At 48.2% G+C, this 26,148-nt stretch overlaps 2 protein-coding genes across 10 annotated transcripts in view; one reads left to right on the top strand and one right to left on the bottom strand.

Moving 5' to 3' along the window:
- LOC134728406 (golgin subfamily A member 8B-like) overlaps positions 1 to 26,148 on the top strand; it is a 58,493-nt gene that overhangs the window by 5,638 nt on the left and 26,707 nt on the right. Inside the window, exons 3-4 of one of the 9 annotated variants that reach the window (XM_063597049.1) lie at positions 24,118 to 24,329; positions 24,979 to 25,174. The exons of 5 other annotated variants lie outside the window; for them this stretch is intronic. The gene's annotated coding sequence lies outside the window, so the exon portion shown is untranslated. Of the gene's footprint in view, positions 1 to 3,178; positions 3,269 to 24,117; positions 24,330 to 24,978; positions 25,175 to 26,148 lie in introns of all 9 variants that reach the window. 3 more of the 9 variants (XM_063597046.1, XM_063597045.1, XM_063597047.1) reach the window with 3 other exon arrangements.
- Positions 21,264 to 22,722, bottom strand: LOC134729047 (amyloid-beta A4 precursor protein-binding family A member 2-like). Its single transcript, XM_063596493.1, has one exon. The coding sequence runs from the start codon at positions 22,230 to 22,232 to the stop codon at positions 21,264 to 21,266; it is 969 nt and encodes a 322-aa protein (XP_063452563.1). The 5' UTR covers positions 22,233 to 22,722.

Below are 26,148 nucleotides of genomic sequence, written 5' to 3'. Positions count from 1 at the left end.
ACTGTCATGCGTCACATGACATTGTTTTGGTTAATGATAGCATATATGACAGAGGTCCCATAAGAATATCATGGGGCTCAAAAATTCCTATTGCCTAGTGACATTGTTGTAAAGTTGTAGTGCAGTTACTTTATTTTAAAAAAATATATAAAATATTTAAAAAATAAAAATATATTTTTTAAAAATGTAGCCTAGGTATACAATGTCTATAAAGTCTGCACTAGTGTACGGACTGACTCACCCGAGCAACTTCCATTCATGGAAGGTCCATTCATGGAAAGTGCTCTAGACAGGGGCACCATGTTTTATCTTTTATAGCATATTTTAACTTTGTGCCTTTTCTATGTTTAGATACACACCTTCAGCACAGTAACATGCTGCCTAGGTTTGCAGCCTAGGAGCAGTAGGCTGTACCCTATAACCTAGTGTGTTGTAGTAGGGTTGTATAATGTATGCTCTATGATGTTCTCACAATGATGAAATTGCCTAATGATAAATTTCTCAGAATACATCCCTGTCGTTAAGTGACGCATCAGTGTGTGTGTGTGTGTGTGTGTGTGTGTGTGTGTGTGTGTGTGTGTGTGTGTGATATATAATTTTTTTCATTTGGTTGGTTTGGCATTCCTGGAATTGATTCTCCAGCAAGGCAGCTCTAAATATGAATTCCTCTGAACTGTTGTATGTGTTGTTAATTTAATAAACAAGTATCGTTTATGGTTTCCCGCAGTTGGTTTGATTATCAACTGTCTTGGAAAAATCCATTGTTTCAAAAATAGTAAAGCCACTAGTTGAGTAACCGCATGCATTTAGGGATGATGGATTTCTCAGGTCTCTCTGGAAGCAAGTGTGTGCATTGTGCAATTAAAACACAGTTTCTGTTTCTCAGTCTTGGTGTAATAAGTGAGCCATGTGCTCTAGCATCTGTCTGGATTATCTGGAGCTGGTGGCAGCTGTCACGGGTGTGGTGCAGTGGGGCCAGGCGTGTGTTAGGAACTGGAAGCTCTGGGAATCCGGGCTCTGCCTCCACGTGTGAGCCAGCTGTAGAGCGTCACTGCTCAGAGTTTGCCTTGACTCATCCCGAGAAGGGCACGTGGAGGTCTGTGTCCCATTCCTCACCAGCCACTGAGTTACTATGGATGGAGGAGATGAGATGTGTGCAACTGTTCTGCTACAGTAAAGCACTCGGTCAGTGCAGTCACCAGGGTTAGGATGTGTGAGTGTTTTACCAACCTGCCTGCTGGGTTTCAGACACCTGGCACTACCTCCAGCCTCTAACTGATTCTGGCTAGTACGCGTGAAAGCTGTCAGCTGAGTGATGAATGGGCCGATTTTGGCCACAGGTCCCTGCACTTCCCACCTGGCCTGACTGCTAGATTCTGAGCCCCTGAGGCAGGACTGAGTGGGTCACATTGATGGCTGATTGTCTCGGGAATGGCATTGGGTGAAATCGAGGTTTTCCTGACCCACAGCTCCTACTAGAAGTGCCTTTCTTTTGTGCATGTATTGTGAAGATTCTGCCTGTGAACTTTCTCTACCCTTTGAGTCCTAAGGTTCAGGTACCTGGAGAGGAGCGTGTCATCGTTTTGCAGGTTGGATGTGCGGTTGTTGGGGAAGACGTCTTTGTGCTGTGTTGGGTTGGAAGCTTTGAGAGCAGAAGCCCCTCCAGACCAAGAACTCCTGATTGTGTCTTTCCCTTGGGCTTTCCCAGTTTTCAGCTTCTAAATTAATTGCATTTTATTAAGTAATGGTTTTCTTCTTGATCACAGGCGTGCCTGTGCTTAATCAGCACTGAGGACTGGTGCTACTTCAGTTGATTTGATACACCTAGAGGCAGCCTCATCTCCAACTTGTCTTGACTTCATTTGGGGAGCTGCCGTGGGGGACCCCGGACTGGCAGCATTCCCACTCCTCACTTTGGCAACCCCGGCCTAACTCCTTGTATGTGTTGCTCCTTTTATCCGTCACATAGGGTGGCTTAATCTAATAGTGGAAACAAAGGGGTGCGGGACACTAACCTGGTAGGTCTCACCTTGCCCGTCATTCACCTCTCAGTCCTTTGACACTCAGGGACTCTGCAGTGGTACAACCGGGAGCAGGTACCCTTCACTTTTCTTACCCCCGAGTCCCTTTGCCTGGAGCACTGTCCATTTATCCACCCATGCACTCAGTAGGTATTTTCCAAGCAGCTACTATATTCCAGCTTTCTTGTTCCCAGTTTAGAGCTGGGTGGGATCAGGAGGGAGGGCATGGAAGGGGTTGCTGGAGAATGTGCAATGGCATCAGAGCCCCATTCTGGCTCTGGGTCCAAGGCCCTCCTAGAGAGGCACAGTCTGGAAGATGTGAGAGCCCCACGGTAGGTTGGGGTGGATCATGGACCCCATCCTAGAAGAGTGGGTGGGTTTGCCCCTTCAGAGCCCAGGCCAGAAGAGCCCTCTAGGCAGAAGGGCCAGCCTGGAGTGTGGCACCCTGGGCATAGGGAGGGCCCAGTTTTTGGCAGCAGGATTATGTAATTTGTGTAGGTCAGAGCTGGAGATGGGGGTTGGGGGGAATTCCTGACCATTAGGGGCTTGGTAGCCCTGGAGAGCCCTTGCTGTGGGTTGGGAGCAAAGTAGATGGGCCAATAACAACACATATTTTACCAAGCGAATTCTAGGAGAGTGATTTCTGCAGCTGGCTTCCCTAGTGGACAGTTCAGAGCATGGGAGGAAGACGCGGTCAGGGGCGTGTTGAGGGGTGCATCCAGAGGCGAGGGGAGGGTGTGGGGAGGTATGAGCAGAAGATGTGACATGGGGTGGGAAGGGATGCAGTGAGGACGCAGGAGGGTGGCGGGGGCAGGTGTCTGGCCGAGGCACTGCCAGCATCACGAGGAGGCTCTGGAGCCCACTCCCCACTGGGTTCTGTAGGAGGTGGCAGCTGATGCCAAGTCCCAGCCTTGCTAGTGCAGACGTTTTATTTTACCCTTCTTTTTTTTTTTTTTTTTTTTTTTACAAGGATTTACAGGATTTGTAGATTAAATTGCCCCTGTTCTCCAAGAAGCAGTGGGAACAGCAGCGCTGCAGGGTGATGGGCTGCAGAGGCCTCTGCAGCAGGGTGGGGTCTGGGGAGACATTCGGGTGCCTCCTGTCCACGGCCTCGATAGGCCAGGGCGCCTGCAGCTTGGGCCCTCTTCCCCTTTCAGGTTGAGGGAGCTGTTCATCCTCTGGGGGCTGCTGGGCAAGAAACATTTCTTACCTGATAATGTGAAGCGTCAGAGGTCCCTGTTTTATGGGTAAGTTGCTGTATGTTTTGGAGCTGCAGGCAGTCTGTTTTTCTCACTAGCATGGTGTGGAGGTGGGGGACAGTATTCCCTCCCGTGAGGCCCACGTCCACTTCATTATCCCTGTCTGCTAGGACTGCGCTGGATGCTGACTGAGGCTGCCTTTGTTACTTCCATGCACTGTAACTGGAAAGGCCTGCTGCTTGTTAGGCTCCTTAGAAATCTGATTTGAAGGCTGGGCACGGTGGTTCATGCTGTAATCCCAGCACTTTGTGAGGCTGAGGAGGGAGGATCGCTTAAGTCCAGGAGTTTGAGATCTCACCTCTACAAAAAAATAGAAAAATTAGCCAGATGTGGTGGCTCACGGGTGTGGTCCTAGCTACTTGGGAGGCTGAGGTGGGAGGATCGCTTAAGCCCAGGAGGTTGAGGCTGCAGTGAGTTGTGAGGGTGCCACTGCCCTCCCCTGGGTGACAGAGCGAGAACTTCTCTCTCTCAAAAAAAAAAAAAGAAGTCTGATTTGAAGGAGAGAAAGCTCTATTTGATGTGGGGGTTGGGGGTGGAGAGCACCTCTGCGATTAGACCTTTGTATCATCTTGATGATTTTAATCAGACATCTAATATTATGCTGTAGTTCATGTCAACTGATTTCCCAAACCTGAATTTCAGAGACTTCCCATGACACACCGGGCAGTGGGAGTGGGGATGGTGAGAGACTGTTAGTTATTCCAGGAAGAGAGGCCTTTTCTGATTGTCCTGCTCACCAGCACACTGAGGGGCTGGGCCGGTGACCTGAGGGGCTGGGGAGTAGAGCCCTGGCTTATTTATGTGCAGTTGTTCCTTTTGAACATGTCTTGTTTTGCTGGTGATTTGGCAAATAGGTTGAAACCAAGCCCTCCCCCAGTTCCTCCACCACCTAGGACTCCACAGGTGCCTGGGAGTCCGATGGCTGGCAGGCTGCCTTTTGAAGCTTGGCCTAGTGTCCCGCAGCTGCTGGTTGTCCTGGGAATCCAAGGAAAAGCTGCTGAATTCTGTGGCCCCAGGAGGATTTTTGTCCTCCTTTTGCAGAGCAGTAGGTGGATTTGCTCTGTTGAGCTGGAAGGAAGAATTTTTAGAATTCCTCTGGCTGAAAAAGTTAAAATGGAACCATCTACATCAATTCCCCACAATTGGACTTTAAAGCAAGTTTTCAGAAAAACAGACTCGATTATTTTCTATGTGTGGAAGCACATTCCTTGGGAACTTCTGGTGAATTTTTTTTTTTTGGATACGGAGTCTCACTCTGTCACCCAGGCTGGAGTGCAGTGGCACAATCTCGGCTTACTGTAAGCTCCACCTCCTGGGTTCACGCCATTCTCCTTCCTCAGCCTCCCGAGTAGCTGGGACTACAGGCGCCCGCCACCACTCCCAGCTAACTTTTGTATTTTTAGTACAGACGGGGTTTCACCGTGTTAGCCAGGATGGTCTTGATCTCCTGATCTCATGATCTGCCTGCTTCAGCCTCCCAAAGTGCTGTGATTACAGGCGTGAGCCACCGTGCCCGGCCTAACTTCTGGTGAATTTTAAAGTGCTTGTCTATTTTGTTTTATTCTCCAATACTGAGAAGTCTTTAACAACTAGAGGCTGCTTGGGTAGGTCAAGGTTTGAGGGGCAGCGCTCCCCACCAGAGCTAATCATTAAATAGATCTACCATCTGTAGTTTTTGTTTTGCATTTTGAGATGGAGGTGTTGCTATGTTGTCTCTAGGCTGGACTTGAACTCCTGGGCTCAGGCAATCCTCCTGCCTCGGTCTCCTGAGTAGCTGGGACTACAGGTACATGCCACTGTACCTGGCTTGATGTCTCTGTTTTAAAAAATTTTGCCTTCTCGCAATTATCTTGTATCTCTGGAGAAGAAAGGTGCCATTTTTCTGGCAGTGGAATTTGGAGTTGAGAAGGACCCTGGCTCCATCAGCGGGGCTGGCACCTAACATATGATAGATATATAACATAGATCTTGAGATCCTTTAAATATCTGTTTCTGATTATGAAATTCAAATGTACTAATTATAAAGATTAGAACTTTACAGAAATGCATCATGTAGAATAGAAAATGAAAGCTTCCCCCTAACTTCACCACTGCCCCATTCAGTGCCCACAAAGATAATCATTGTTCACAGTTTGGTGGCGATTCCTCCCATTTTCTTTTCTGTCTGTGGACATATTTTACTTGTCTTTTAAATACATACATATTTTAAAAGTATTTTTCAACAAAGTGGGATCCTATTGTAAATAAGATTTGCAGTTCGATCCGCTCACCAGCTGTGTGTCTTAGAGATGGTCCCTTGTCCTTTGCGCAAGCAGCGTTATTCTGACGCTTGCATAATATGTGACTGTTTACTTATTGAACTTTTGGGTTGTTCCGTTTTTCACACTCACGGAGAATGCTGACAGGTGGAGTCTCGTACATTAAACCCTTGCATCTGCATGAGGTTGTTTTCGTAGCATAGATTCCTAGAAGTGGACTTGCTGGGCTGAATGGTTTGGGCATTCAGAGTGTCAACAGATATTGCCAAATTGCTCTCTTGACAGGTGGTGACCATTCTAAATGATGCTAGTGTGTGGGGCAGCGGTGTCCCCACTGACACTCTCTGGACATCGACACTCTCTGGACATGATCAGTCTTTGTGTTTCATTCAGTCATGTGGGTGTAAAGTGATAGCTTATTTCATTTTGTATTTGTAAAAATTGTGAATGACAACAAACTGCTCCTCCTGTGCTTACTACTAATTTGAATTTCTCTAATTCTCTTTTTCATCCTTGCCTGTTTTTCTCTTGATTTGTGTAGCTTTTCCTTGTTGATTTATAGGTGTTCTTGGTACACAGGGTTATTCCTCATTTTCTATATATATTGCGGATATTTTCTCTCAGATGCCACTTGTCCTTTGAATTTGTTTAAAGACATCTCTGGCAATGTAAAAATTTGGAATTTTTACATTGTTAAAACTATCAAGCTTGCTTTAATTACTCCTTAATTTTGTATCTTACTTAGAGAATGGGTTTATGTACCCTAATGTGTATAACCACCCTCCTGCATATTCTGCTAATACTTGATAGTCTCGATTTTTTTACATTTACATCTCTTCTTTGATCTAAAATGTATTTTAGATACAGTGTGATTTGGGGATGTAGCTTTTTTTTTTATAGGATTCCAACCTAATTTCCTAGTCAGCCACTTTGACCTCTCTGTTTTGGCAGGTTTGTCATGGGTTAAGTAGCTGCTGTGTTCTGAGTGTTTCTCCTGTGTTTCTGGATTCTCCATTCTAATTTACTGCTTTATTCTTGTGCCACTATCTACCGTGTAAGTTACGGTGGCTTTTGGTAAGACTTAGTTATCTTAAAGGGCCATTACCTCTTCATTCCTCTTCTTTTTTCATTTTCCGCCAACCTTTCCTCCTATATTCCTTTGAATAGATAAGCTTTATTTTATTTAATTTATTTTTTGAGACTGTCTTACTTTGTCACCCAGGCTGGATTGCAGCGGTGCAAACACGGCTCATTGCAGCGTTGACTTCCTGGTCTCAAGTGATCCTCCCACCTCAGCCTCCCAATTAGCAGGGTCCACCACGCCTGGCTAATTTTTGTGTTTTTTGTAGAGGTGGGGTTTTCCAAGTTTCCCAGGCTGGTCTTGAACTGCTGAGCTTAAGTGATCCTCTTGCCTTGGCCTCCCAAAGTTCTGGGATTACAGGCATGAGCCACCCTACCCGGCCGCTAGATAAACTTTAGAATAAACTAAATTCATCCCATATTCTGATTGGGATTTTGATTAAGGTTGCTCTGTGAGTTTTATGGTGGGGGTTGGGGGTGGGGAGAGGAGAGAGCTTTTGTATTTTCTTCTCATCCAGATTTTGATTTATGTAAAAAGTCCTTTGCCTCCATCACTGGAGCTTCATTGCTTTATTCATGCATGTTTGTGCATCTCTCACTTGTGCTGCTGTTGTCACTGGGATCATCCCCTCCTCTTGCCTTGTTTTCTAGCTGATCATGGCTGGTCTGTAGAAAAGTTGTTGCCTTTTAAATTTGTGGACTGCCTGCCCACCTTGCTTCAGTCTCTCTGTTGATGTAAATGGTTTGTCATTCTTCCTCTTGTATTTTTTTATTGGAGAATCATTTGCCATTGTCGACCTTTCTTTTTTGTTATTTATGCCTTTTGTTATGGGGTCCATTGTGGAGGGGTATTTGATACTAGTTCACTCTGTGATCCCTGGGGCCCTCCTCAGGAGGGCCTTTCTGCTTCATGGTCAGTGGGTTGGCTCTTTGACTGGGGGTCCCTGTAGCTCAGCAGTCCCCAGGACAGCCGCTGTGTCACAGAGTGGAAGCAGGCCGGTGGACAGTTTAAGTGAGTTTTTTTCCCTGTGTGGCTGGGCAAGCTGGAGGAGAGGGGTCTTAGGGAGTGGTTTCTCCAGGCAAGGGCAGTGGTCTGGAGGGGGCTGTCACATGGGTGCTCACCCATGGGGGCCTTAGAGGATGTGGCTTTCTCTGCTGCTTGGCCTCAGGCAGGGGGCTCAGAGGGTCTCCTCAGGTGCTATCAGTGGCTGTGGTGGTGGCAATGTCTGGGACCCATGCCAGCAAGCTGGCGCCACTGGTAGCCTCTGCTGCTTCCTCCAAACGTGAGGACCCCCAGGCAATGGTGGTGGCCCCCTGGGTGCACAGGCAGATGAGGGGGTAGGGAGAAGAGGGTAGGGTACAGCCCTGGTTCTCAAAGCAGGTGGTGGGGCCAGCATGTGTGACTCAGTGGCCAAAGGGTCCATGGAGGTGGACCAAACTGGTTGAGGGGAGCCCCCACCCTGACCATGCCAGGAGATGCTGCCCGTGCCACCAAATTTCCACTGGGACCCATGGCCCCAGTAGAGTCCCTGGAATCTGTGAAGCTCAGGGTCATCCTCAGTTGTTCCCTGTCATTTATGTTCTAGCCTTGACCTTGGAGTGTCCGCCCTGCAGGAGCTGCCAGTTGCTGTGAGTTCCTCGTGCTTCCTTGTGACAAGTGGTAGGGAGTGGCTACTGCTAGGTTAGATTTTGTTATTTTGCACATCATCGACTTTTTACACTAGTTTCCATCATTTTCATGTAGTCTTTGTTCAGGGTGTTAACAGCTATCAATACCAGCTAACAATGTATTTGTGGTGATGGACATCATTTTCTCATCTTATGAGATAAACCAGCCAACCTAGTGCCTTTTGCATGAAGGTAATGATGCTCGGGGACTTGGGACTGATGGGTGGTGGGTGTTGCCAGGATTTCAGCCTCTTCCAACAGAAGCTGCAGGGTGGCGTGATGTGGCCCCATGTTGCCCTGTGGTGGTAGGGCAGGGGAGTGGCGCCCACAGGCATGGGGGTGGTCAGCTTTCCAGGAAGGTGATCCAGGCCCAGGAAGGTCTGAAGTGTGATGGAGGGGAGAGGGAGAGGAGAGGGAGCCTACCGGGAGGCGTGGGTCCAAGGCCTGGGTGTTTGTTAGTTTGTCGTCATCCCATCTGCTAGGCATCCATTCTCTGTTGTGGTCCCCAAATGCCCCATTTCTGGCTTCATTCAGACGCAGTTCCTCTGCTCAGTGGAAGTGGAAGAGGTGGAACTGTTGTCTGTGCTGTCTTCAGAGCCGGTGGAGGCGGAGCTCAGCCAGCGTGTCACTGCCTAGTGGAAGAGCAACTAGCAAGAGAACCCGCTCTTCCCTGTGGCTCCTAGACACCTTGGTTGGAGGGTTGGCCAGGAGCAGGAGCAGGAAGAGCACTGTGGACAGAGCTGGCTCCTGGGACATGGGAGGCCTGTTGAATGCCTGCAGAATCAGCATGAGAGAGAGAGAGAGAGCGAGAGTGAGAGAGAGCGCGCACAAGCGCACGAGCGCGAGCGTACACAAGGCCAAGTAGCAGGCATGGCAGAGGGGAGATTCCAACCCCCTCCTGACTCTGGGGCCTATGAACTTAACCATCCAGTGGCAGGGCCTCTCAGCTGGAAATCAGTCACATGCTTCCCAGAAGGTATTTTTATGAGTCAATATACTTGACTTTGGGAATTGGCTATAAAGAGAAAATTTAGTACAGGATTAAAGAAGTGTGTACTGGATTAATCTGGCAACCTCTTTTCTTTTTGAGACAGGATCTCACTATGTTGCTCAGACTGGAGTGCAGTGGTGTGATCTTGGCTCACTGCAGCCTTGACCACTTGAGCTCAAGTGATCCTCTCACCTCAGCCTCCAGAGTAGCTGGGATCACAGGCACGTGCCTCCATATCCAGCTGATTTATAAATTTTTCCTAGAGATGGGGTTTCACCATGTTGCCCAGGCTGATCTCGAACTCCTCTGCCTCCCAAAGTTGGCAACTTCTGAATGTGCTGCTCAGAGCTGCCTGTTTGCAAATGAACCAGGAATATGTTTTATACGTGAGGTTAATTTCATGTAGATAGAACACTGCTATAGGAGGCGGGGTGGGGTGATGTCACAGAGCACTGGACAGATAATCAGGACGTCCCCTCGTCGCAGTCAAGCTGACCTCTTTTGGGGCTGTCGCCAGCTCAGTGGTGTCCACCTGCTGTCTGCAGTCTGAGAATCGGGGTGTCCTAAGCTCTCTCCAGCTCTGAAATCTTTAACTGTCTACTGGGTGTATTTGTCTGGAACCTTGCCTCCTGTCCCTGTGGTTCTGCATGTTGCCGGGTGTTTCTCAGGGACACCTGACTTTCCTGAGGGTCCCCAGCCCTGGTGGGAGAAGAGGTTGTGTGACGTCTGACACCCGGGAATTGGTGGGTCTCCATTATCTGAGGAGGGTGTACTTCCCAGGTTAGCTGGGCATGAGTTCAGTTTCAATCGTATCCTTCCTTCCAGTTTGGGATGGGTTCTGAAATTTGTATTGCAAGTGATGAAAAAGGGGTAAGTGGCTTTTCATCTCAGTGGGGTTAGCTTTGTCGTGGACCCCTGAGCTGAGAGATGGCATGATTAGAAGTCCAGTGCCTCCACCCATGCAGTCTTCTTGAGGACTTACTTGTATCATTGTGTGTTGCTTGAAAACGAGCAATCTGTACGGTAACTTTTAGGATTCTTGGTGTGGGCGGGTTGAATATCTGCCCGTGTGCCTCATTTCCTGGGTATCACTGAGGAATGGCTCTTTGATTTCAATTTTAAACCCTTATCTTGCCACAGTCAGTCTTTTATATAGAGCAGAGTGCTGGAGATGGGCTGCAATGACAATGTTCCTAATGGGATGGGTTTTATTTCGAGTGAGTGGACTGTGACAACTTTTAGGTACCTTCATGTGACTCTTCTCACAATAGCTGATTTTCTTCTCGTTTAATGGAAAATTAGTAGCTGAAGCCTGTTTCACGTCTCTGCCCCCGTGGTGGCCTGGGCAGACACTGGCTCATCTCCCAGAGCAAATGTCAGACAGACCAGCCATAGCCCAAGGAAGTGGGGGCAAAGGGGGCGCCCCAGTGTGATCTCGAGGGCCCATGTGGTTTTGTATGGAGGGCAGAGTTGTTGTGCTGTTGGCTTTTCAGCAGGAGCCAGGCAGAGCAGCTGTCCGTGGGCTGCCCTGTTGGCCAGGGATGTTGACCAGGATGTGGAAGGAATCAGGCAGTTGCCCCCGGCGGGATGGTCATTGCGGTGTCTCTGCACCTAAGTGATTTGTTTTCACAGACATCAGTGCTCAGTATTGATCAACCTCAGGATCATCAATGCTTGGAAAGGGTAGAGCTTGTGTCCCATCAGAGATGTGACTCCGAATCTGTGGGTACTCTCCCCAGGCTGACTCATAAAATGAATGGGCACCTGAGCCACTCCGTGTGATGCTGAAAACCGGGAGCACTCGGGTGACGCCTTCAGCCATGAAGTCTGCCTTTCCTCAGGGGAGTGGCCGCCAATGGTGTGTTTTCTATTTGAAGCAACTCTAAAGGGTCCCACCCAAGTTTCAGAAAGAAACTCAGGTTCTTGACATATGCAGGGGGAACCCTTTCATTTCTAAAATCTGTTAAAATTTTTACTATTGCTGAAAATATCCTCTTACGCATTTGCAGTGATACCTCCATCCTCACTGCAATGACCCGTGAGTGCAGGCCTGTGCCCGTGACCTGGCTGGACCCTGGGGTTTTCCTGCGCCGCTGGCCCTGAGCTGTTTGTGCGATCAACAGGGCAGCCCTCTGGGTCTGGATAAGAGGTTCTGCGTGCTCCTTACAGTTCAAAGCAGGCTTGGGCCATCTTCCCTGCCTGCTGCCTTGTCCTCCAGTAGTAAGTCAAGCCCCTGTCACTCCCTGATGAAGCCACTCCACTGAGATTGTTGATTTTACACTGAGGCTTCTCTTTGGGATACCCCAGGCTCGTGGTTACCCGATGGAGGAAAAATTCTGGGAGAATCGGCTGGTGAGATGCCTGACACCGCTCTCCTGGCATCTGACATCAAGGATATCTTAATTTTCTTAGTTTTTAAAAATTGTGGTAAATACACAAAAGATGAAATTTACCATCTGAAATACTTCTAAGTGTATGATTCTGTGGCATTAAATACACTCACAGTGTTGTGCCACCATCACCACCATCCATCTCCAGAACTTTCTTCATCTTGCAATCTGAAACTCTGTGTCCACTAACTCCCCTTTCCGCCTCCCCCAGCCCCTGGCAGCCACCATTCTACTTTCTGTCTCTGAATTTGACGACTCCAGGTGCCACATGTGAGTGAAATCATACAATCATTTGTCTTTTTCCAACTGCCTTCTTTCACTTAGCGTGACGTTCTCAAGGCCCACCTGTGTTGTAGCGTGCGTCAGAACTTCCTTCCTTCTTAGGGCTAACTACTGTCCCCATTGTATGGGTAGGCCACACTTTGTTTGCCATTCATCCCTCAGACATCGAGAATATCTCACATAGTAGAAAGAGTCAAAGAATCCAATGAGGGCTTCATCTTGGCCACTCATGCTCTCTGTAGCTCCACCCTCTGCAAGGGTTGGGTGGACAGCCCGAAGCTACCTGCTTATCCTGCATTGAGCAGATGGGCCTGGTGCTGGGCGCAGAGGATGCAAACTGGAGCAGGAGCCAGTTCCTGCCCTCAAAGTGCACAGCAACATGCACTCCAGCCTGGGCAACAAGAGAGAAACTCCATCTCAGAAAAAAAAAAAAAGAAAGAAAGAAAGAAAGAAAGAAACGGGAGCTGGGGAGAGGGGGCCTGGAGACGGGAGTCCCACGTGGCCCTGCCCTCCGTACCTGGCTGAGCAACGCTTTCCAGTTCTTTTCCAGGGTTGTGGATGAGACCCCACTGCCTGCGAAGAGAGGCCCTGATAAACCAACTCTTGCTTTGTTAAAGAGGGGACACCTTATCAATGATTCACGTTTCCTTCATTTTAAGCATGAAGAAATTAATCCAAGGGCCGGGCGCGGTGGCTCACGCCTGTATTCTCAGCACTTTGGGAGGCCGAGGCGGGTGGATCACCTGAGGTCAGGAGTTCGAGACCAGCCTGGCCAACATGGGGAAACCCTGTCTCTACAAAAATACAAAAATTAGCCAGGCGTGGTGGTGGACGCCTGTAATCCCCGCTACTAGGGAGGCTGAGGCCACAGAATTGCTTGAACCTGGGAGGCGGAGGTTGCAGTGAGCCAAGATCACACCATTGCACTCCAGCCTGGGCGACAAGAGTGAGACTCTGTCTCAAAAAAAAAGAAAGAAAGAAAGAAAAAAAAGAAATTGATCTAAGAGGCTGACCTGGCAGCTGGAAATTCTTCCTCCCCACAGCACCTTTTGGGGACTGGAGCTAAACTCAGCCACCTTCTCCATAGCCCCTGCCACCCACCCGGCTCTCACCTGAACCATGGGCACAGGCCATCCTGCTCCCAGTTTTCCAGCCCCTTAATTCATCCCTCAAGGCCACAAGGAAGCAAGGAAGACGTTTCTTAACCACAAATGTGCCGTGTGTTTGCGCCAAGCCCTGTCTTGGCTCCCGTCACCTACAGGGTGGAGTCCAGACTCCGTGGCATGACACAGGAAGTCCTCCCACATCTGGTCTCTGCCCATCTCTCTGCCTTCTTCCCATAATTTAGCCTTGCCAGCTCAAAGCTGGCCCCAAAGACCTCACACCCTTTTCCTTGGAACTTCTCATCTCTCCCTACACGCTTGCAAAAGTCCCCGCAGAAAAAATCTTGTAAAACAATCAAGATTCACATACCTTCTATTTGGTCAGTGCAGAGACACAGATCTTTGTTCCGAAATTTGCATTTAAATGCAAAGCTTCAGAGCCTGAAAACATCTAAAATTATACCCAGGACTGACAACTGGCCTAGGCTCAATGTCTTTGGAATTTGCTCTACTAAATTTGCTACCGTTTGAATGTGTTCCCTCCAAAATTCAGGTGTTTCTAATGTGAATATGATGCAAAAAGTGAAAACTTTATACATCTTTACAGCAGCCTAGAAGTACAGATGAAGCAATCCTTTTTTTTTTTTTTTTTTTTTAAGAATCTACAGTTACTACAACTAACTGAAAAAGTGGGAAATCTGGAGACCAACACATAGAAGAAGAAAAATGGCAGTCAAAGACTCACTCTCCAAATTGGACATTTATTTAAACCAGGGTTTCTCAGCCTCAGCGATGTGTATATACTGGGCCAGACAGTTTGTGGAGGGTTCTCCTGTGTGTTGTAGGACGTTTAGTAACATCCCCTCTACCCAAGAAATGCCAATGGCACCTCCCATCGTGACCAGTCGTGACAACCAAAAATGTCTCCAGATTATTTCCAAACATCCCATGGGGGGCAAAAATCTCCTTCAGTTGAAAATTACTGTGTAAACTAGAGCTACATCCTAGATCTTAGAAAAAGATGTAAGCTTCCCAAGTCAGCCCTGCATACCATTGGTACGGAAATGAAATAAGAGCCTAGAAGGAAACAAACAAAACTATAATCTTATTTAATATAAAAGTAAAAATGCAAAAATAAAACACTACCATATGCATTCTAACAGTGTTTATTATAGGAATACAAGGATGATTCAAAATTAGGAAAATTTCATCAGGTAATTCACAGATTGTATTTCTACATAGAATTGAAGGCACAATCATGAAAAACAAAGTAGCTCTATATGCATTAAGTCCATGATCTATTCTGTGAAAAACACAGGTTGCGGGTGTCTTACAGAAGGAAAACTGAACACTGAACACGTATTTCTCCCATCTGCTCTTTTTCCTGAGGCTCCATGGGAATTACATTGAAGAATAAACATTGTATAAACACACACAATTACAAAAAAAAAGGAATGGGGTTACCAAGAGAAGAGAATTCACCTCCAATAGACAATGACAGTAAATGGGAAATGGTTAATTAATGAAGCAAAGCAAACAAAGGTGGAGGTTAGGGGGATACCGATAACAAGGAGGCTAATTTGTCCCACAGTACCCTGCAGAGGCACTAGACTCAGACACCAGGTACCCCGGAGAGTGGGACTGATAGGCAAGACTGAAAACAGATGAACCAAAAGCCTACATACAGAACACATTTTCCAGGCCCTGAAACACATTGTTCTCCCACATTTCCTTAAGCAGAACCCCAGCAAACATGTATCTACCTCAGGCAAGAGAACGTAGATTTCACCTCCAGAGGAATGGAGTAGTTCCTGCCATCATTTATGATTGCACAAAGAGGTAAGATAGAGGGGTGGGGATAACAATTGGGAATCAGCATAAATTCCCCCTAAAAACCCTTTCCCCTAAAAGCTATCAGTTGACAAGTCTTGGCCTGAAAGAACTCCCAAACTTCTTTTTTATTTATTTATTTATTTATTTATTTATTTATTTTTGAGACAATGTCTCCCTCTTTCTCCCAGACTGGAATGCAGTGGCATGATCATAGCTCACTGCAGCCTCAACCTCCTGGGCTCAAGCAATCCTCCCAGTGGCTCAGCCTCCTGAGTAGCTGGGACTACAGGCGGGCACCACCACATCCGGCTAATTTTTATTTTTTCTAGAGATGGGGGTCTCACTGTGTTGCCCAGGCTAGTCTTGAGCTCCTGGGCTCAAGTGATCCTCCCACCTCAGCCTCCCAAAGCACTGAGATTATAGATGTGAGCTACCACACCCAGCCTCCCAATCAGTCTTCTAGTCCTTCTCTCAAATATGAATGAACAAAAGGGGGCATTTTTAAAAAGATGACAAATGATGAGCAACATAGAATAGATATTTTGGGAAAGGCTTTTGAAAGAAAAATAAGACCAAAATAAACTAAGAAAAAAATTATTACAGAAAAAAGACATGCTAGGGAGAGGACAAAAGAGTATCAAAATAGCTCCTTAAAGACACTTGTGAATATATTACATCTATAAAACAAAACATAAAATATGAATAAGGAGTAATCAGAGAAGAAAAAGTTCTCAGAACTCAGGCTTCATCTTTGGAGTTGGTCCCCAATGAGCCACAACTGCTGTCATTCAGGTCCTCGGAAGGGCCCATTCCACAGTGAATCAAGGTTGGCTCCGAGACTTACTTTAACCTATAGAATGTGGTAGAAATGAAACTGGGCCTGTTCTAGGTCTAAGCCTTAAGAACATCTGACAGCTTGCACTTTTGTCTTCTGGAAGCCAAAAAGAAGAACTGACTATCCTCTTGGAGAAAGAGAAGCTACATGAAGAGGGCCAAGAGTATGAGATGCTATGTAGAAAGGCCGCATGAAGAAACACCAAGGCAGCAGACCTGTGGGTGAAGAAGCCGTCTCAGACGTTCCACTGCAGCTGAGCATCCAGACGACCAGTCCCTGATACTGTCTAACTGCACAGTGAGAGCTGCCAAATGAGACCAGCAGAAAAACTGTCCAGCTAGCCCATTAACCCATACAATAGTGAGAGAGAGACAAATTTGCTGTTTTATGCCGTTAAGTTTTGGGATAATTGGTTAAGCAACAATAAATAGCCAAAACAAAACTTAAAGTTACGACTAGCCAAATAAAATTTCCCAAAAGCTTGTATACACATGGTCACAGCAGCAGAATTCACATTAATCAAAAGGTAGAAACAACTCAAATGTCCCTCAGTGGATGAATGGATAAATAAAACTTAATATAGCCCTTCAGCTGCAGTGAGCCGAGATCACACCACTGCACTCCAGCCTGGGCCACGAGTGAAACTCCATCTCAAAAAGTAAAAATGAAAATAAAAACATAGCCATTCAGTGGAATATCATTCAGCCACAAAAATGAACAAAGTACTGACACGTGCTACAACAGGGATGAACCCTGAAAACATTATGTTGGTGAAATAAGCCAGACACTAAAGGGCACATATTGTCTGATCCCGTCTTTATGGAATATCCGGAATAGGCAAATCCAAAGTGTGAAAAAAAAAGATTTTTCATTGTGGGGGCTGGGGGGAGAGGGAAGAATGGGGAGTGACTGCTTAATAAGTACAGGGTCTCCTCTGGGGGCAGTGAAAACGTTCTGGAACTAAATATCAGGTGGTTGCACAACATTGTACTAAATGCCACTGAATTGTACACTTTAAAATGGTAAACTTTATGTTACAAGTGTATTACTACAATTTAAAAATAATGGGAGAAGCAAGAGTAAGGAGAGCCCTCTAAGGGTCTCAAACATACTGCCCTGTGAGAGCCCCTTCACCTAAGCTCTACGGAGGTCACCCGCCAGTTTGTACTGAGCTAACCCTCCAGTGACTGACACCCAGGCAAAGTGGGAGATGACCCAGGAAGGGGCTGGGTCAACCAGGCAGCGGAGGCAGCTGCCCATCAACCACTGACACCCCCTTCTCCTGGTCACCTGCCTCACATACCAGGTGCCACTCTGGGTCCATTTGTGGGGAAGGTGGAAGCTCCGCCGCTTACAGCCCCCAGAGCTGCAGAACTAGGGAGAATTCCATTTGGTTTTGTTCAGTTCTCAAATGAGAAAATCTTCACCAACCCTTTCTAATACCATTGCTTAGGGGCCAGCATGGCTGGTTCTTCATGTTTGCTGCAAACACCTGCAATTTTTCCATCCTGCTAACTTAAAAGCAAGAAGCCCTGTGTGCATAGTTTAATGACAGCAACCTACTGGGGCTAAAAATCATTCACATGGCTCTATGGAAGGCTCAAGTCTGCAGTTCTCTCAGGAGGCTTGACCTGTGACCTCTCCTGTATTCACCCAGTGGCCTCCACACTCAGCCTCGAGCCCTGCACACATTCTGAGAAAACTAGCTTGACATCTGAAAAATGAATGTAACAATAGTGCCCAAGCCAGAAGGAAATTAAATGACCAATAGTAAGTCAGCATTAGATTTCAGTTTCCAGAGGGCATTTTCTACAGTATTTAACTTCCACTCATTCACATAGGCCAGATCTCTGTTCTCCTAATATGGGGAGTCCACAGTTCCGGTCAATAAGATTAGTCCTAATAAGAAAAAAACTGAGTTTAGTCTCGATGGAACTGCCTGAGGCTACAGACATTAAAACAAAGGCCTACAACTCATAATTTGAAAAACAAGTTTCACCAGATGATCTATAAAGAAGGTACCAATGATCCAGTTAACTTCACTAAATCTACCTGTCTACTTTTAGGAATATACACAGTAGAATATCTGGGATATTTAAAGTTGTGGAAAAGGTGAAAGGATAGCAGAAATCGCTGTTATTTGATGGTGGATTTAACGATATCTGTTTATTTGAATGACACTCACAAGGCATGCCCACAGTCACTTTACTATAAGCCACAGCCTGTAGGATCTGTGTTCCTTCCACTCCTGCCAAGGTGGGATCATGACCCATACAAGACCTAGGAGAGAAGGGGAGGCTCCCCCACTCCCACTCAGGATGTGGTTGTATTATTTACTCATGGCTCATTTTGGTCTTGAATGTCCTCCTGAAACCTCCCAGGGATGTGCCCACCCACCGCCCCACGACCACACACGCCAGGTCCGCAGGTCCACAGGCCTGAATGGGTGTAATCACAGCTCATCCCTACTGTGGCTACATCAAAATAGTTTTGATTTGGCCCAAAATGTTTTTGCTTCTTTGTGGGTGATACAGTTTGGATATTTGTCCCCACCTCAATCTCATATTGAAATGCAATCCCCAATGCTGGTGGTGGGGCCTGGTGGGAGGTAAGTGTCTGGATCATGGGGCAAATCTCTCATGAATGACTTGGGCCATCCTCTTGGTGATAGGTGAACTCTTGCTCTGAGTTCACAAGAGATCTGGCTGTTTACAAGTGTGTAGCACGCCCCCTGCACAGCCCCCTGATCAGTCAATCAATCTCTCTCTCTCTCCCCCATTCTCACCACGTGAAGTGCTAGAACAGCCTAATCCAGTGTGATTCTGGCTACATGGGTTCAGACTGGCTCAACTTAGCTTTAGAGGGTCCAAATTGGCTCGAGCCCGTTCATCATCCAAAAACCTTTTATTTCTTATTTCTTTTATTGTGGTAAGTATACATAATGTAAAATTTACCATCTTAACCATTTTTAGGTGTAGAGTTCAGTGGCATTAAGTACATTCACACTGTTGTGCCATCTTCACCACCATGCATCTCCAGAACTTTTCCATCTTCACAACTGAACCTCTGCACCCATTAAACACCAGCTCCCCACTCCCTGCTCTCTCCAGCCCCTGGCCACCCCCATTCTACTTCCTGTCTCTGTGACTCTACTGTGGGTGCCTCAGAGAAGTGGAATCACACAGTACTTGTCCTTTTGTGACTGGCTCTAGCAGGATGTCCTCAAGGTTTATCCATATTGTAGCCTGTGTCAGAATTTCCTTCCCTTTTCAGGGTGAATGAAATTCTATTGCATGTGAAATCCTTTTCTTTTGTACCGTGTTCGCTATGCCAGCAGCTCAGAAGAGCAAGAGGAGCCCTGACCTGCCACTGCTTTGTCTGTGGAGTGGGTTTTGAGGGCTGGGGAATGGCTGGATGACCCCCCTCTCTTGAAGATGAACACAAATATTTCTAAAAGTGTCTAGTATGCTATTGTTCACATACTTGGAACCCAATGAATGAATCAAGAGGGGGCAGGCAGGCTCCAGAGGCAGAATCAGAGGCCACCTGCAAGCAGGTGAGCCGAAGGACAGAGGCTGATGAGACGAGGGTAAATGAGTGATGCCGCCACACACAGCAACAGCCTCCACCCTGACGTCGCACCCGAGCAGCTCTTGGGGAGCGATGTCTCCCCACCTTAAGTCCAGCTCAGGCTCCCTGACCTGCACAGCCTGGCTGCACCCAGAGCACACCCGGCGGGCCAGCCATGGGGCAGACCCAGAAGTGAGTCAGCACCCAGTGTCTCTTAAAAGGCCCAGTGTCTCTTCAAGGCTGAGTGCGGTGGCTAACACCTGTAACCCCAGCACTTTGGGAGGCTGAGGTGGGTGGATCACCTGAGGTCAGGAGTTCTAGACCAGCCTGGCCAACATGGTGAGACCCTGTCTCTACAAAAATACGAAAATTAGCCGGGCATGATTGCGGGTACCTGTAATCCCAGCTACTCGGGAGGTTGAGACAGGAGAACTGCTTGAGCCGGGGAGGCAGAGATTGCAGTGAGCTGAGACCATGCCATTGCACTCCAGCCTGGGCAACAGAGCAAGACTCCATCTCAAAAAAAAAAAAAAAAAAAAAAAGGACCAGGACCAGACAGAAGCCTGGACCACAGGCAGCTGTTGACACTGCAGGAGCGGAACAGCTTCTATGAGCCTAGCCCAAACATCCGTCAGCTACAACAGTTTGGGCCTTGGCTTGGTCTCAGCTGGAGAGAGATGAGCTTCTCTTCTGTGAAGGTTGACTGGGGAGTTGGGGGCAGACGTGGGTGTGGCAGGTCCTGGAGGCCTCTATCAGGCCACGGGGCTCCATTTCATTCCACATCTCCTTTCTGCACATGTCTGAGTTGTGCGTAGTTTTCCTGAGCTGCTCATGGTATTATCTGACATAGGATTAGGAGTTATTCTTGGTCAGCCCCCTATTACCATAGTCCCTTGGGGTAAAATTCCCATGCCTGCCATCACCATAGGACTTCCTATGCATCCCACAGCCCCCTGTAAACACGGAATTGCTGTGCATGACAGGAACACCCCCAAAGTGAAGTCAACTGACACTTAATGTTCTTTAGAGAGAAGACGAGACATTAAAATACAAGTGCTGAAAATCCAGGAGTCAATATGATTTCCATTGCAAACCCAAGCTCTCAGTACACAGAGACACACACACACACACACACACACACACACACACACACACACACACACATTCATGAATTCTCAGAAAAAAATAGTAGTTAAGGCTTTAAAAAATATGAAAGCAGTCCACATAATTGGCCAAATAGAAGTTCCTTCACCCGAGTCCAATAATCACATCTTCTTTATATACTCACAGTGAGGCTTTTTTTGGAAGGCGGCTTTTCAAATGTGTTTATTAGAATGCACGCTGACTTTGCTATAATTAAAATACAGTTATGCTGACATCCACTGCCCTCATTAGCATGCGTTTCTTCCCCGAGGTTTTGTCAAGCCTTCAAAAAATCCTTTTCCAAATAGGTATTCACAGCTGATTGCCCGTCAGGCCAAGGCCCCCCAGCTTTCAGACACCCGTCCATTGTGAAATGCACTCTGGCCCCGACCCCAGCCACCAGGCCACCCAACACTGGCCGCAGCAGTGGGTGAGCACCAGCACCCCCACGTCTTTGCCACTGCCCTGCTGGTCTGAGTACACCCCTGAGGATTGAGGGGCTCTCCCACACATACTGCCCCACCATGAGCAGACCCAGGGCGGTGGGCAAGAAATTGAACCTGTCTTCTAGGGTGGGAGGAGGGGTGTCTTCTGTGAGACACGAGTTGCCCCTCAGCCCTCAACCGGCTTTAGTCCTGAGTCTGAGCGGTGAGCTTAAGAGTGGCCGGAGCATCCACGCAACATGTCTCCCAACTGGACCAATGAAGAGCTCAGCCACCATTAGAACTGTAAGGCACCCAGCACCCCCCACCGCCTCGCTTCAGCATCTTCGAGGCCTGTACCCTGAGGTCCCTTGCTCTAGGGCCCCTCTGCTCCCTTCCCCGGGACAGCTAGAGTCCTACCTGCTCGTGAGGCCACTTCAGCCTCTCTTCTGGGGTCCTGGTCTTGGACTTGAAGCCTCTCTGGGGGTCTCCGGGGTGCTTGGCCTCGGGAAGGAGGTTCGGCGACTTGGGCCTCGCCTCTTGCCTGCTGGGGCTGCAGCTGGCCTTGATGGGTGGGCAGGCCTCTGCAGAGTCTGCAGGCCCTGGCTCAGGCCCATGCTTGGGGCTGGCCTCACTGGTGCTGGTGATGCTGGTCATGCTCAGGCTTATCTTGATCTCTGCCACAATCTGGTCGATGTCCTCCTCCTGGTCCTCCTGGTCCTCCAGGTCCCCGTCCCCGCACCTCAGGGGGTAGGCAGAAGCGCCGGTGTTCCCGTTAGCCTCCACAGGGTAGTAGTCCTGGTAGCCCTCTTTGCTGGGACAGTAGTGACCGTCTTCTTCCTGGTCGTGGGCCTCCAGGACGGAGGACACATCCTCCGTGTTGGGCAGTTGGCCATCAGGGTAGTCCTGGCTGCCTTTAGCCCCGTGACCATGGGGGTGCAGGCCCGCCCAGGCCGTCCAGTCCACTGCATCCTGGCACCCGTCAGTGTCCATAGGATGCGCGCCGTGGGCCAGGTACTCCTCCCCGTTGCAGTCCATGCCCTCCAGGTAGCTTTCGTCCTCGGGGCAGTAGCGGATGTGGCAGGGGATGCCCTCCTCCTCCTCAGGGAGGCCCTCGTCATAGTCGTCCTCCTCAGAGGTGTTGTTCACGTAGTCGGAACTGGAGTCCCCATCGGGGCTGTGGTTGTGGCACTCCTGCTCCTTGGGCGTGGGGCTCTCTGGCCGCAGGGCGACCAGCTCCAGGCCCTCGGGCACATAGCCCTCCAAGGGCAGCTCCACGTCCTCGCTCTCGGGCTCCTGGTGGTGGGGGACAGGACCCGGCCTTGCCCTGTGGTCCAACATGCTGCTCCCCGCGCTCTCACGCTTCTGGTGGGCCATGGTAGACGCTTCCGGTGGGCCACGGTAGACTCTTCTGGTGGGGCATGGCGGGCGCTCACACAGCCATCATTCCCCAGAGGCAGCCACTGTGGGGAGGAACATTGGCAAGGACAGAGTCAGAACCCCACAAAGCCTGGCCACGTATGGGGCCACTCCACCGCCACAGCACCTCCAACCACGTTCTCCCACAGCACTGTGAAAAATGATAGCTGAAGATTTTCATTGCTGCAATCTCTTAAAAAACTGGAAACAACCTAAGTACCCATAAATAAGAGAATGTTTAAAAAAGTGACGGCAGAGTTCACGTGCTGGAAGAGTTGGTGGCGTTTTTAAAGAGGCAGGGCAACACGCACTACAGTGAGGGATTTTACAGGCCTATTTTTGAGGGAAAATGGCAAGTGAGCTACAGCAAGCACACGTGTGTAGATCCCAGTTACAGGTCCGTCAAGATGTCTAGAGAATACACACACCGCCCAGCCCATACATACACGCAAAGGCACACAGAAAGGGGAAACCCCTCAAAGGCTTGTCAGCCACGTCCTCTGGGGAGGGGAGAGGGGGAGAGAGGTGGGAGGGGAGAGAGAGGTGGGAGCAGAGGGGGCCTGGACATTTTACTTTATTAAAGATGTATGTACTGGTTGAGTGTTTCACCAAAACGCATTTAATATTCACCAGCATTATAATCAAATCCACCTGTGCACCTTTGAGGGTCTCCTCTTCTAGCTGGGGAGATGTCAGCACTGAGACAAAACAACCTGTGGGGAAGGGCAGACAGCGAAGGGAGGAAGCAGGACTTCCCCCGTGGGCTGCTGCTCTGGTCATCAGGAGAGGTGACAAACAAGCTGGTCTCCTCCAGGAAGGCAGCCACTGGAGCAGAGGAGCCAGCCTCCCACAAGATCAGGACATGAGCACGCCACAGGGCACAGCCAGAGACACCTGAGACACAGGAGGCGGTGCTGACCCAAGGGAGGGCAGGACCAGGGGATGTGCCGGCCAGGACAGCCAGGGGTGCACAGGCAGGCAGTATTAATTTGGGGAAAACTAAATCATTCAGATTCATTCAATGAGTAGTTTGCATGCAAATGTGTGTGGCGGGGGTGTGTGGTGTGTTCATGAGATACAGTGTGTGTGGTGTGTATGTGGTAAATGTGTAGTATGGTGTGGGTGTGTGGTGTTTGTGTGTGTATGGTGGCGGGGCGTCCTGGAGGGTGTGGTGTGTGGAGTGTACTGTGTGTGGTATGTGGTGTGGTGTGATGTGAATGTGATATGTGCGTGTGGTGTGTGTGGAGTGTGATGTGTGGTGTGTGTGGAGTGTAGTATGGAAGGCTTGAGCGTGTATGTATGTTTTGTGTGCATGGTGTAGTGTTTGTGGTGTGTGATATGTATGCAGTGTGTGTAATGTGTGTGGTTGGTGTGTGGTGTGTATGGGGTATGTGTGTGGTGTGTATGAGGTGGGCATGGTATGTGTGTGGTGCATGTACGTATGCACACACATGCACACACATGTGCACTGCAGGTGACAGGCAGACCGGCAGCCTGGGACATGCAGCGGTGATCAGCTCAGCCAAGGCAGGGCTCAGGGTGGGAGTGGCCAGGCCCCTGGCAGCTCAGAACCCTGGATGAGAGTCCAGGAGGAAAGAACAAGCGGTGTCCCCATCTCCACCCAAGTTCATCACTAACATGAACCTATAGTCTGCACTGAAACTGTTCCATTCTGATTAGAATGAGAAACACTTCCAGACGGGCTCAGTACAGCCAAGTGGGGACTGTCCTACAACGACACGGTGTAGGGGTGGGCAAAGGAATCATGGCAGCAACTACCTTTTGTTTTTTAAAATGTGAAACATTTCTGAATGGCTTAAGCAACATCTATTTAATTTAAAAGCTCTACTGAGATGAAGAAAGAAAAAGAATACATGCTCAGCTCCAGAGACACGTAGAGGGACAGAGATTGGGGGACAGAAGGAAGTGCATTAATTCCTTCCACGACCCCTGAAGAGCAGCGGTGGGTCTGAGCATCCTATCTCCAGGAAGCAGGCCAGCAGGCAAGCCAGCTGCCACCTCGTCCTGTGCAAAGCACAGGCACCGTCCCCAAAAGTAGGCAAATGACTATCTTATTTGTTCAGGGGAAGCAAAATGGTCCAGGGTTGGTAGCCGCGTTTTTTTCCCAACAAGACCTAACTGCTGTCATCTTTCTCTGGGACCCAGCCTCCCTGAATAGAGTGAAAGGCGGCCAGCAGAACCCAAACTGTTCTGCCACAGGCTCCTCCCCACAGAGCACAGCTCAGTGCAACAGAGTCCCCACATCCAAGATGCAGAATCCACAAAGAGAAAACCTTCTGCTCCAGAAGGTACTTACAGGAAGTCAAAATTAAAAACACATCTTCTTATGGTTCTTTTTTTCTAACATAATCAATTATTTCTTACTGCAAAACCTAGATGTTTACCATTTATAACCAGAAATAGTTTCTCATAAAACAACCATAAAATGTAAGTTATTCAGTGACCCATCTCTCTGGAAAAGAATAACACAGTATGAAATTGAGGTATTGCCCCAAAAATCAAGACGATGGGCCCTGAAACTCTAAATACTTGAATTTTTAAGTAACTTAATATCAAGCCCATTTAATAGAAACTATGTCAAGCAGACACACTATTAGAACTGATACGAAAATAAAATTACAAACTGACACAGCTGTATCCAAAAAAAAAATGAAAAGAGAAAAGTCGCTTCATTGCCTTTTAGGATTTCCAAAGATGATGTTAAACCCAGCCATGGTTCTGATCTCCAGGAAAGCAATTGCTGTGGTACAAAAGGACAAGGGTTAAAAGAGAACAGTGGGAGCTCTCTTTCCCAATAACTCATGCAGTGTGACGCAGAGGCTTTCAGCACAGCCCAGGGTGCCCGGGACTGAAAACTCCTTCACCAGCCCCCTCCACAGGTGGGAAATACTCGGATCTTCATTCCTGTGACACAAGACCTTGAAAGTTGCTGAAAAATGCTAGTCCCATCTGACTGGGGCAGCATTTTCATTTATTGCACACCATTGAGTTTTTTTTTTTGTTTGTTTTTGTGGTTTTATTTATTTATTTTTTTGAGATAGAGTCTCGCTCTGTTGGCCAGCCTGGAGTGCAGTGGCACAATCTTTGCTCACTGCAACCTCTGCCTCCCAGGTTCAAGCAATTCTCCTGCCTCAGCCTCCGGAGTAGCTGGGATTACAGGCGCGTGCCACCACGCCCAGCTAATTTTTGTATTTTTTTAGTAGAGACAGAGTTTCACCATGTTGGCCAGGCTTGTCTTGAACTCCTCACCTCAAGTGACCCACCTACCTCAGCCTCCCAAAGTGCTGGGATTATAAGCTTGAGCCACTATGCCCAGCCACCATTAAGATTTTGGCAGGAATCATTGTGCTAGACACCACTATCCCACCAATCACTGAGCACTTTTCATTTCCTGCCGCTGGTGCTGTTGGATACCTTACGGCAAGCTGCCGTCCCTGCCCACCCACCTGAGGACAGGAACCTCCAACTCTGCCTTGCCAGAACTGACCACTGTGTCTGACAGATGGCGAGTCCTTTGCTGTACATGGCCCTCAAAAAAATGAGGCAATTCTTTCACTCAGACCAAAGTAAGCAAATGCTGAAAGACCTTATAATGAAACATCACATTCCCCAATCTGGACTTCCCCACTCCACTGACCAACTTTGTCGTTTCTGATTTTAATTCTACTGGTGATTATTTTCCACCTCTATAAATAATTTTTGAACTCTCTTTCTGGGTATATCAACTTCGGATACTATTTAGTGGCATCCCATTATGAGATGGTGAGCTTTGCAGACCACAACTTCCCAGGCTCTGATGCAGGTCAACAGAGGATCGCACCAGCTACTGCAGTTATGCAGAGGGGCTTTCCAT

Source organism: Pan paniscus, chromosome 16, assembly GCF_029289425.2.
Source record: "Pan paniscus chromosome 16, NHGRI_mPanPan1-v2.0_pri, whole genome shotgun sequence".
Classification (NCBI taxonomy): domain Eukaryota; kingdom Metazoa; phylum Chordata; class Mammalia; order Primates; family Hominidae; genus Pan; species Pan paniscus.
Note: the sequence above shows the minus strand (reverse complement) of the source record. Positions and strands in the feature narration are given on the sequence as shown.

What these genes read in the sequence shown, in the direction of transcription:
- LOC134729047 (XM_063596493.1), bottom strand. Translation starts at nt 22,232, where the DNA reads ATGGCCCACCAGAAGCGTGAGAGCGCGGGGAGCAGCATGTTGGACCAC.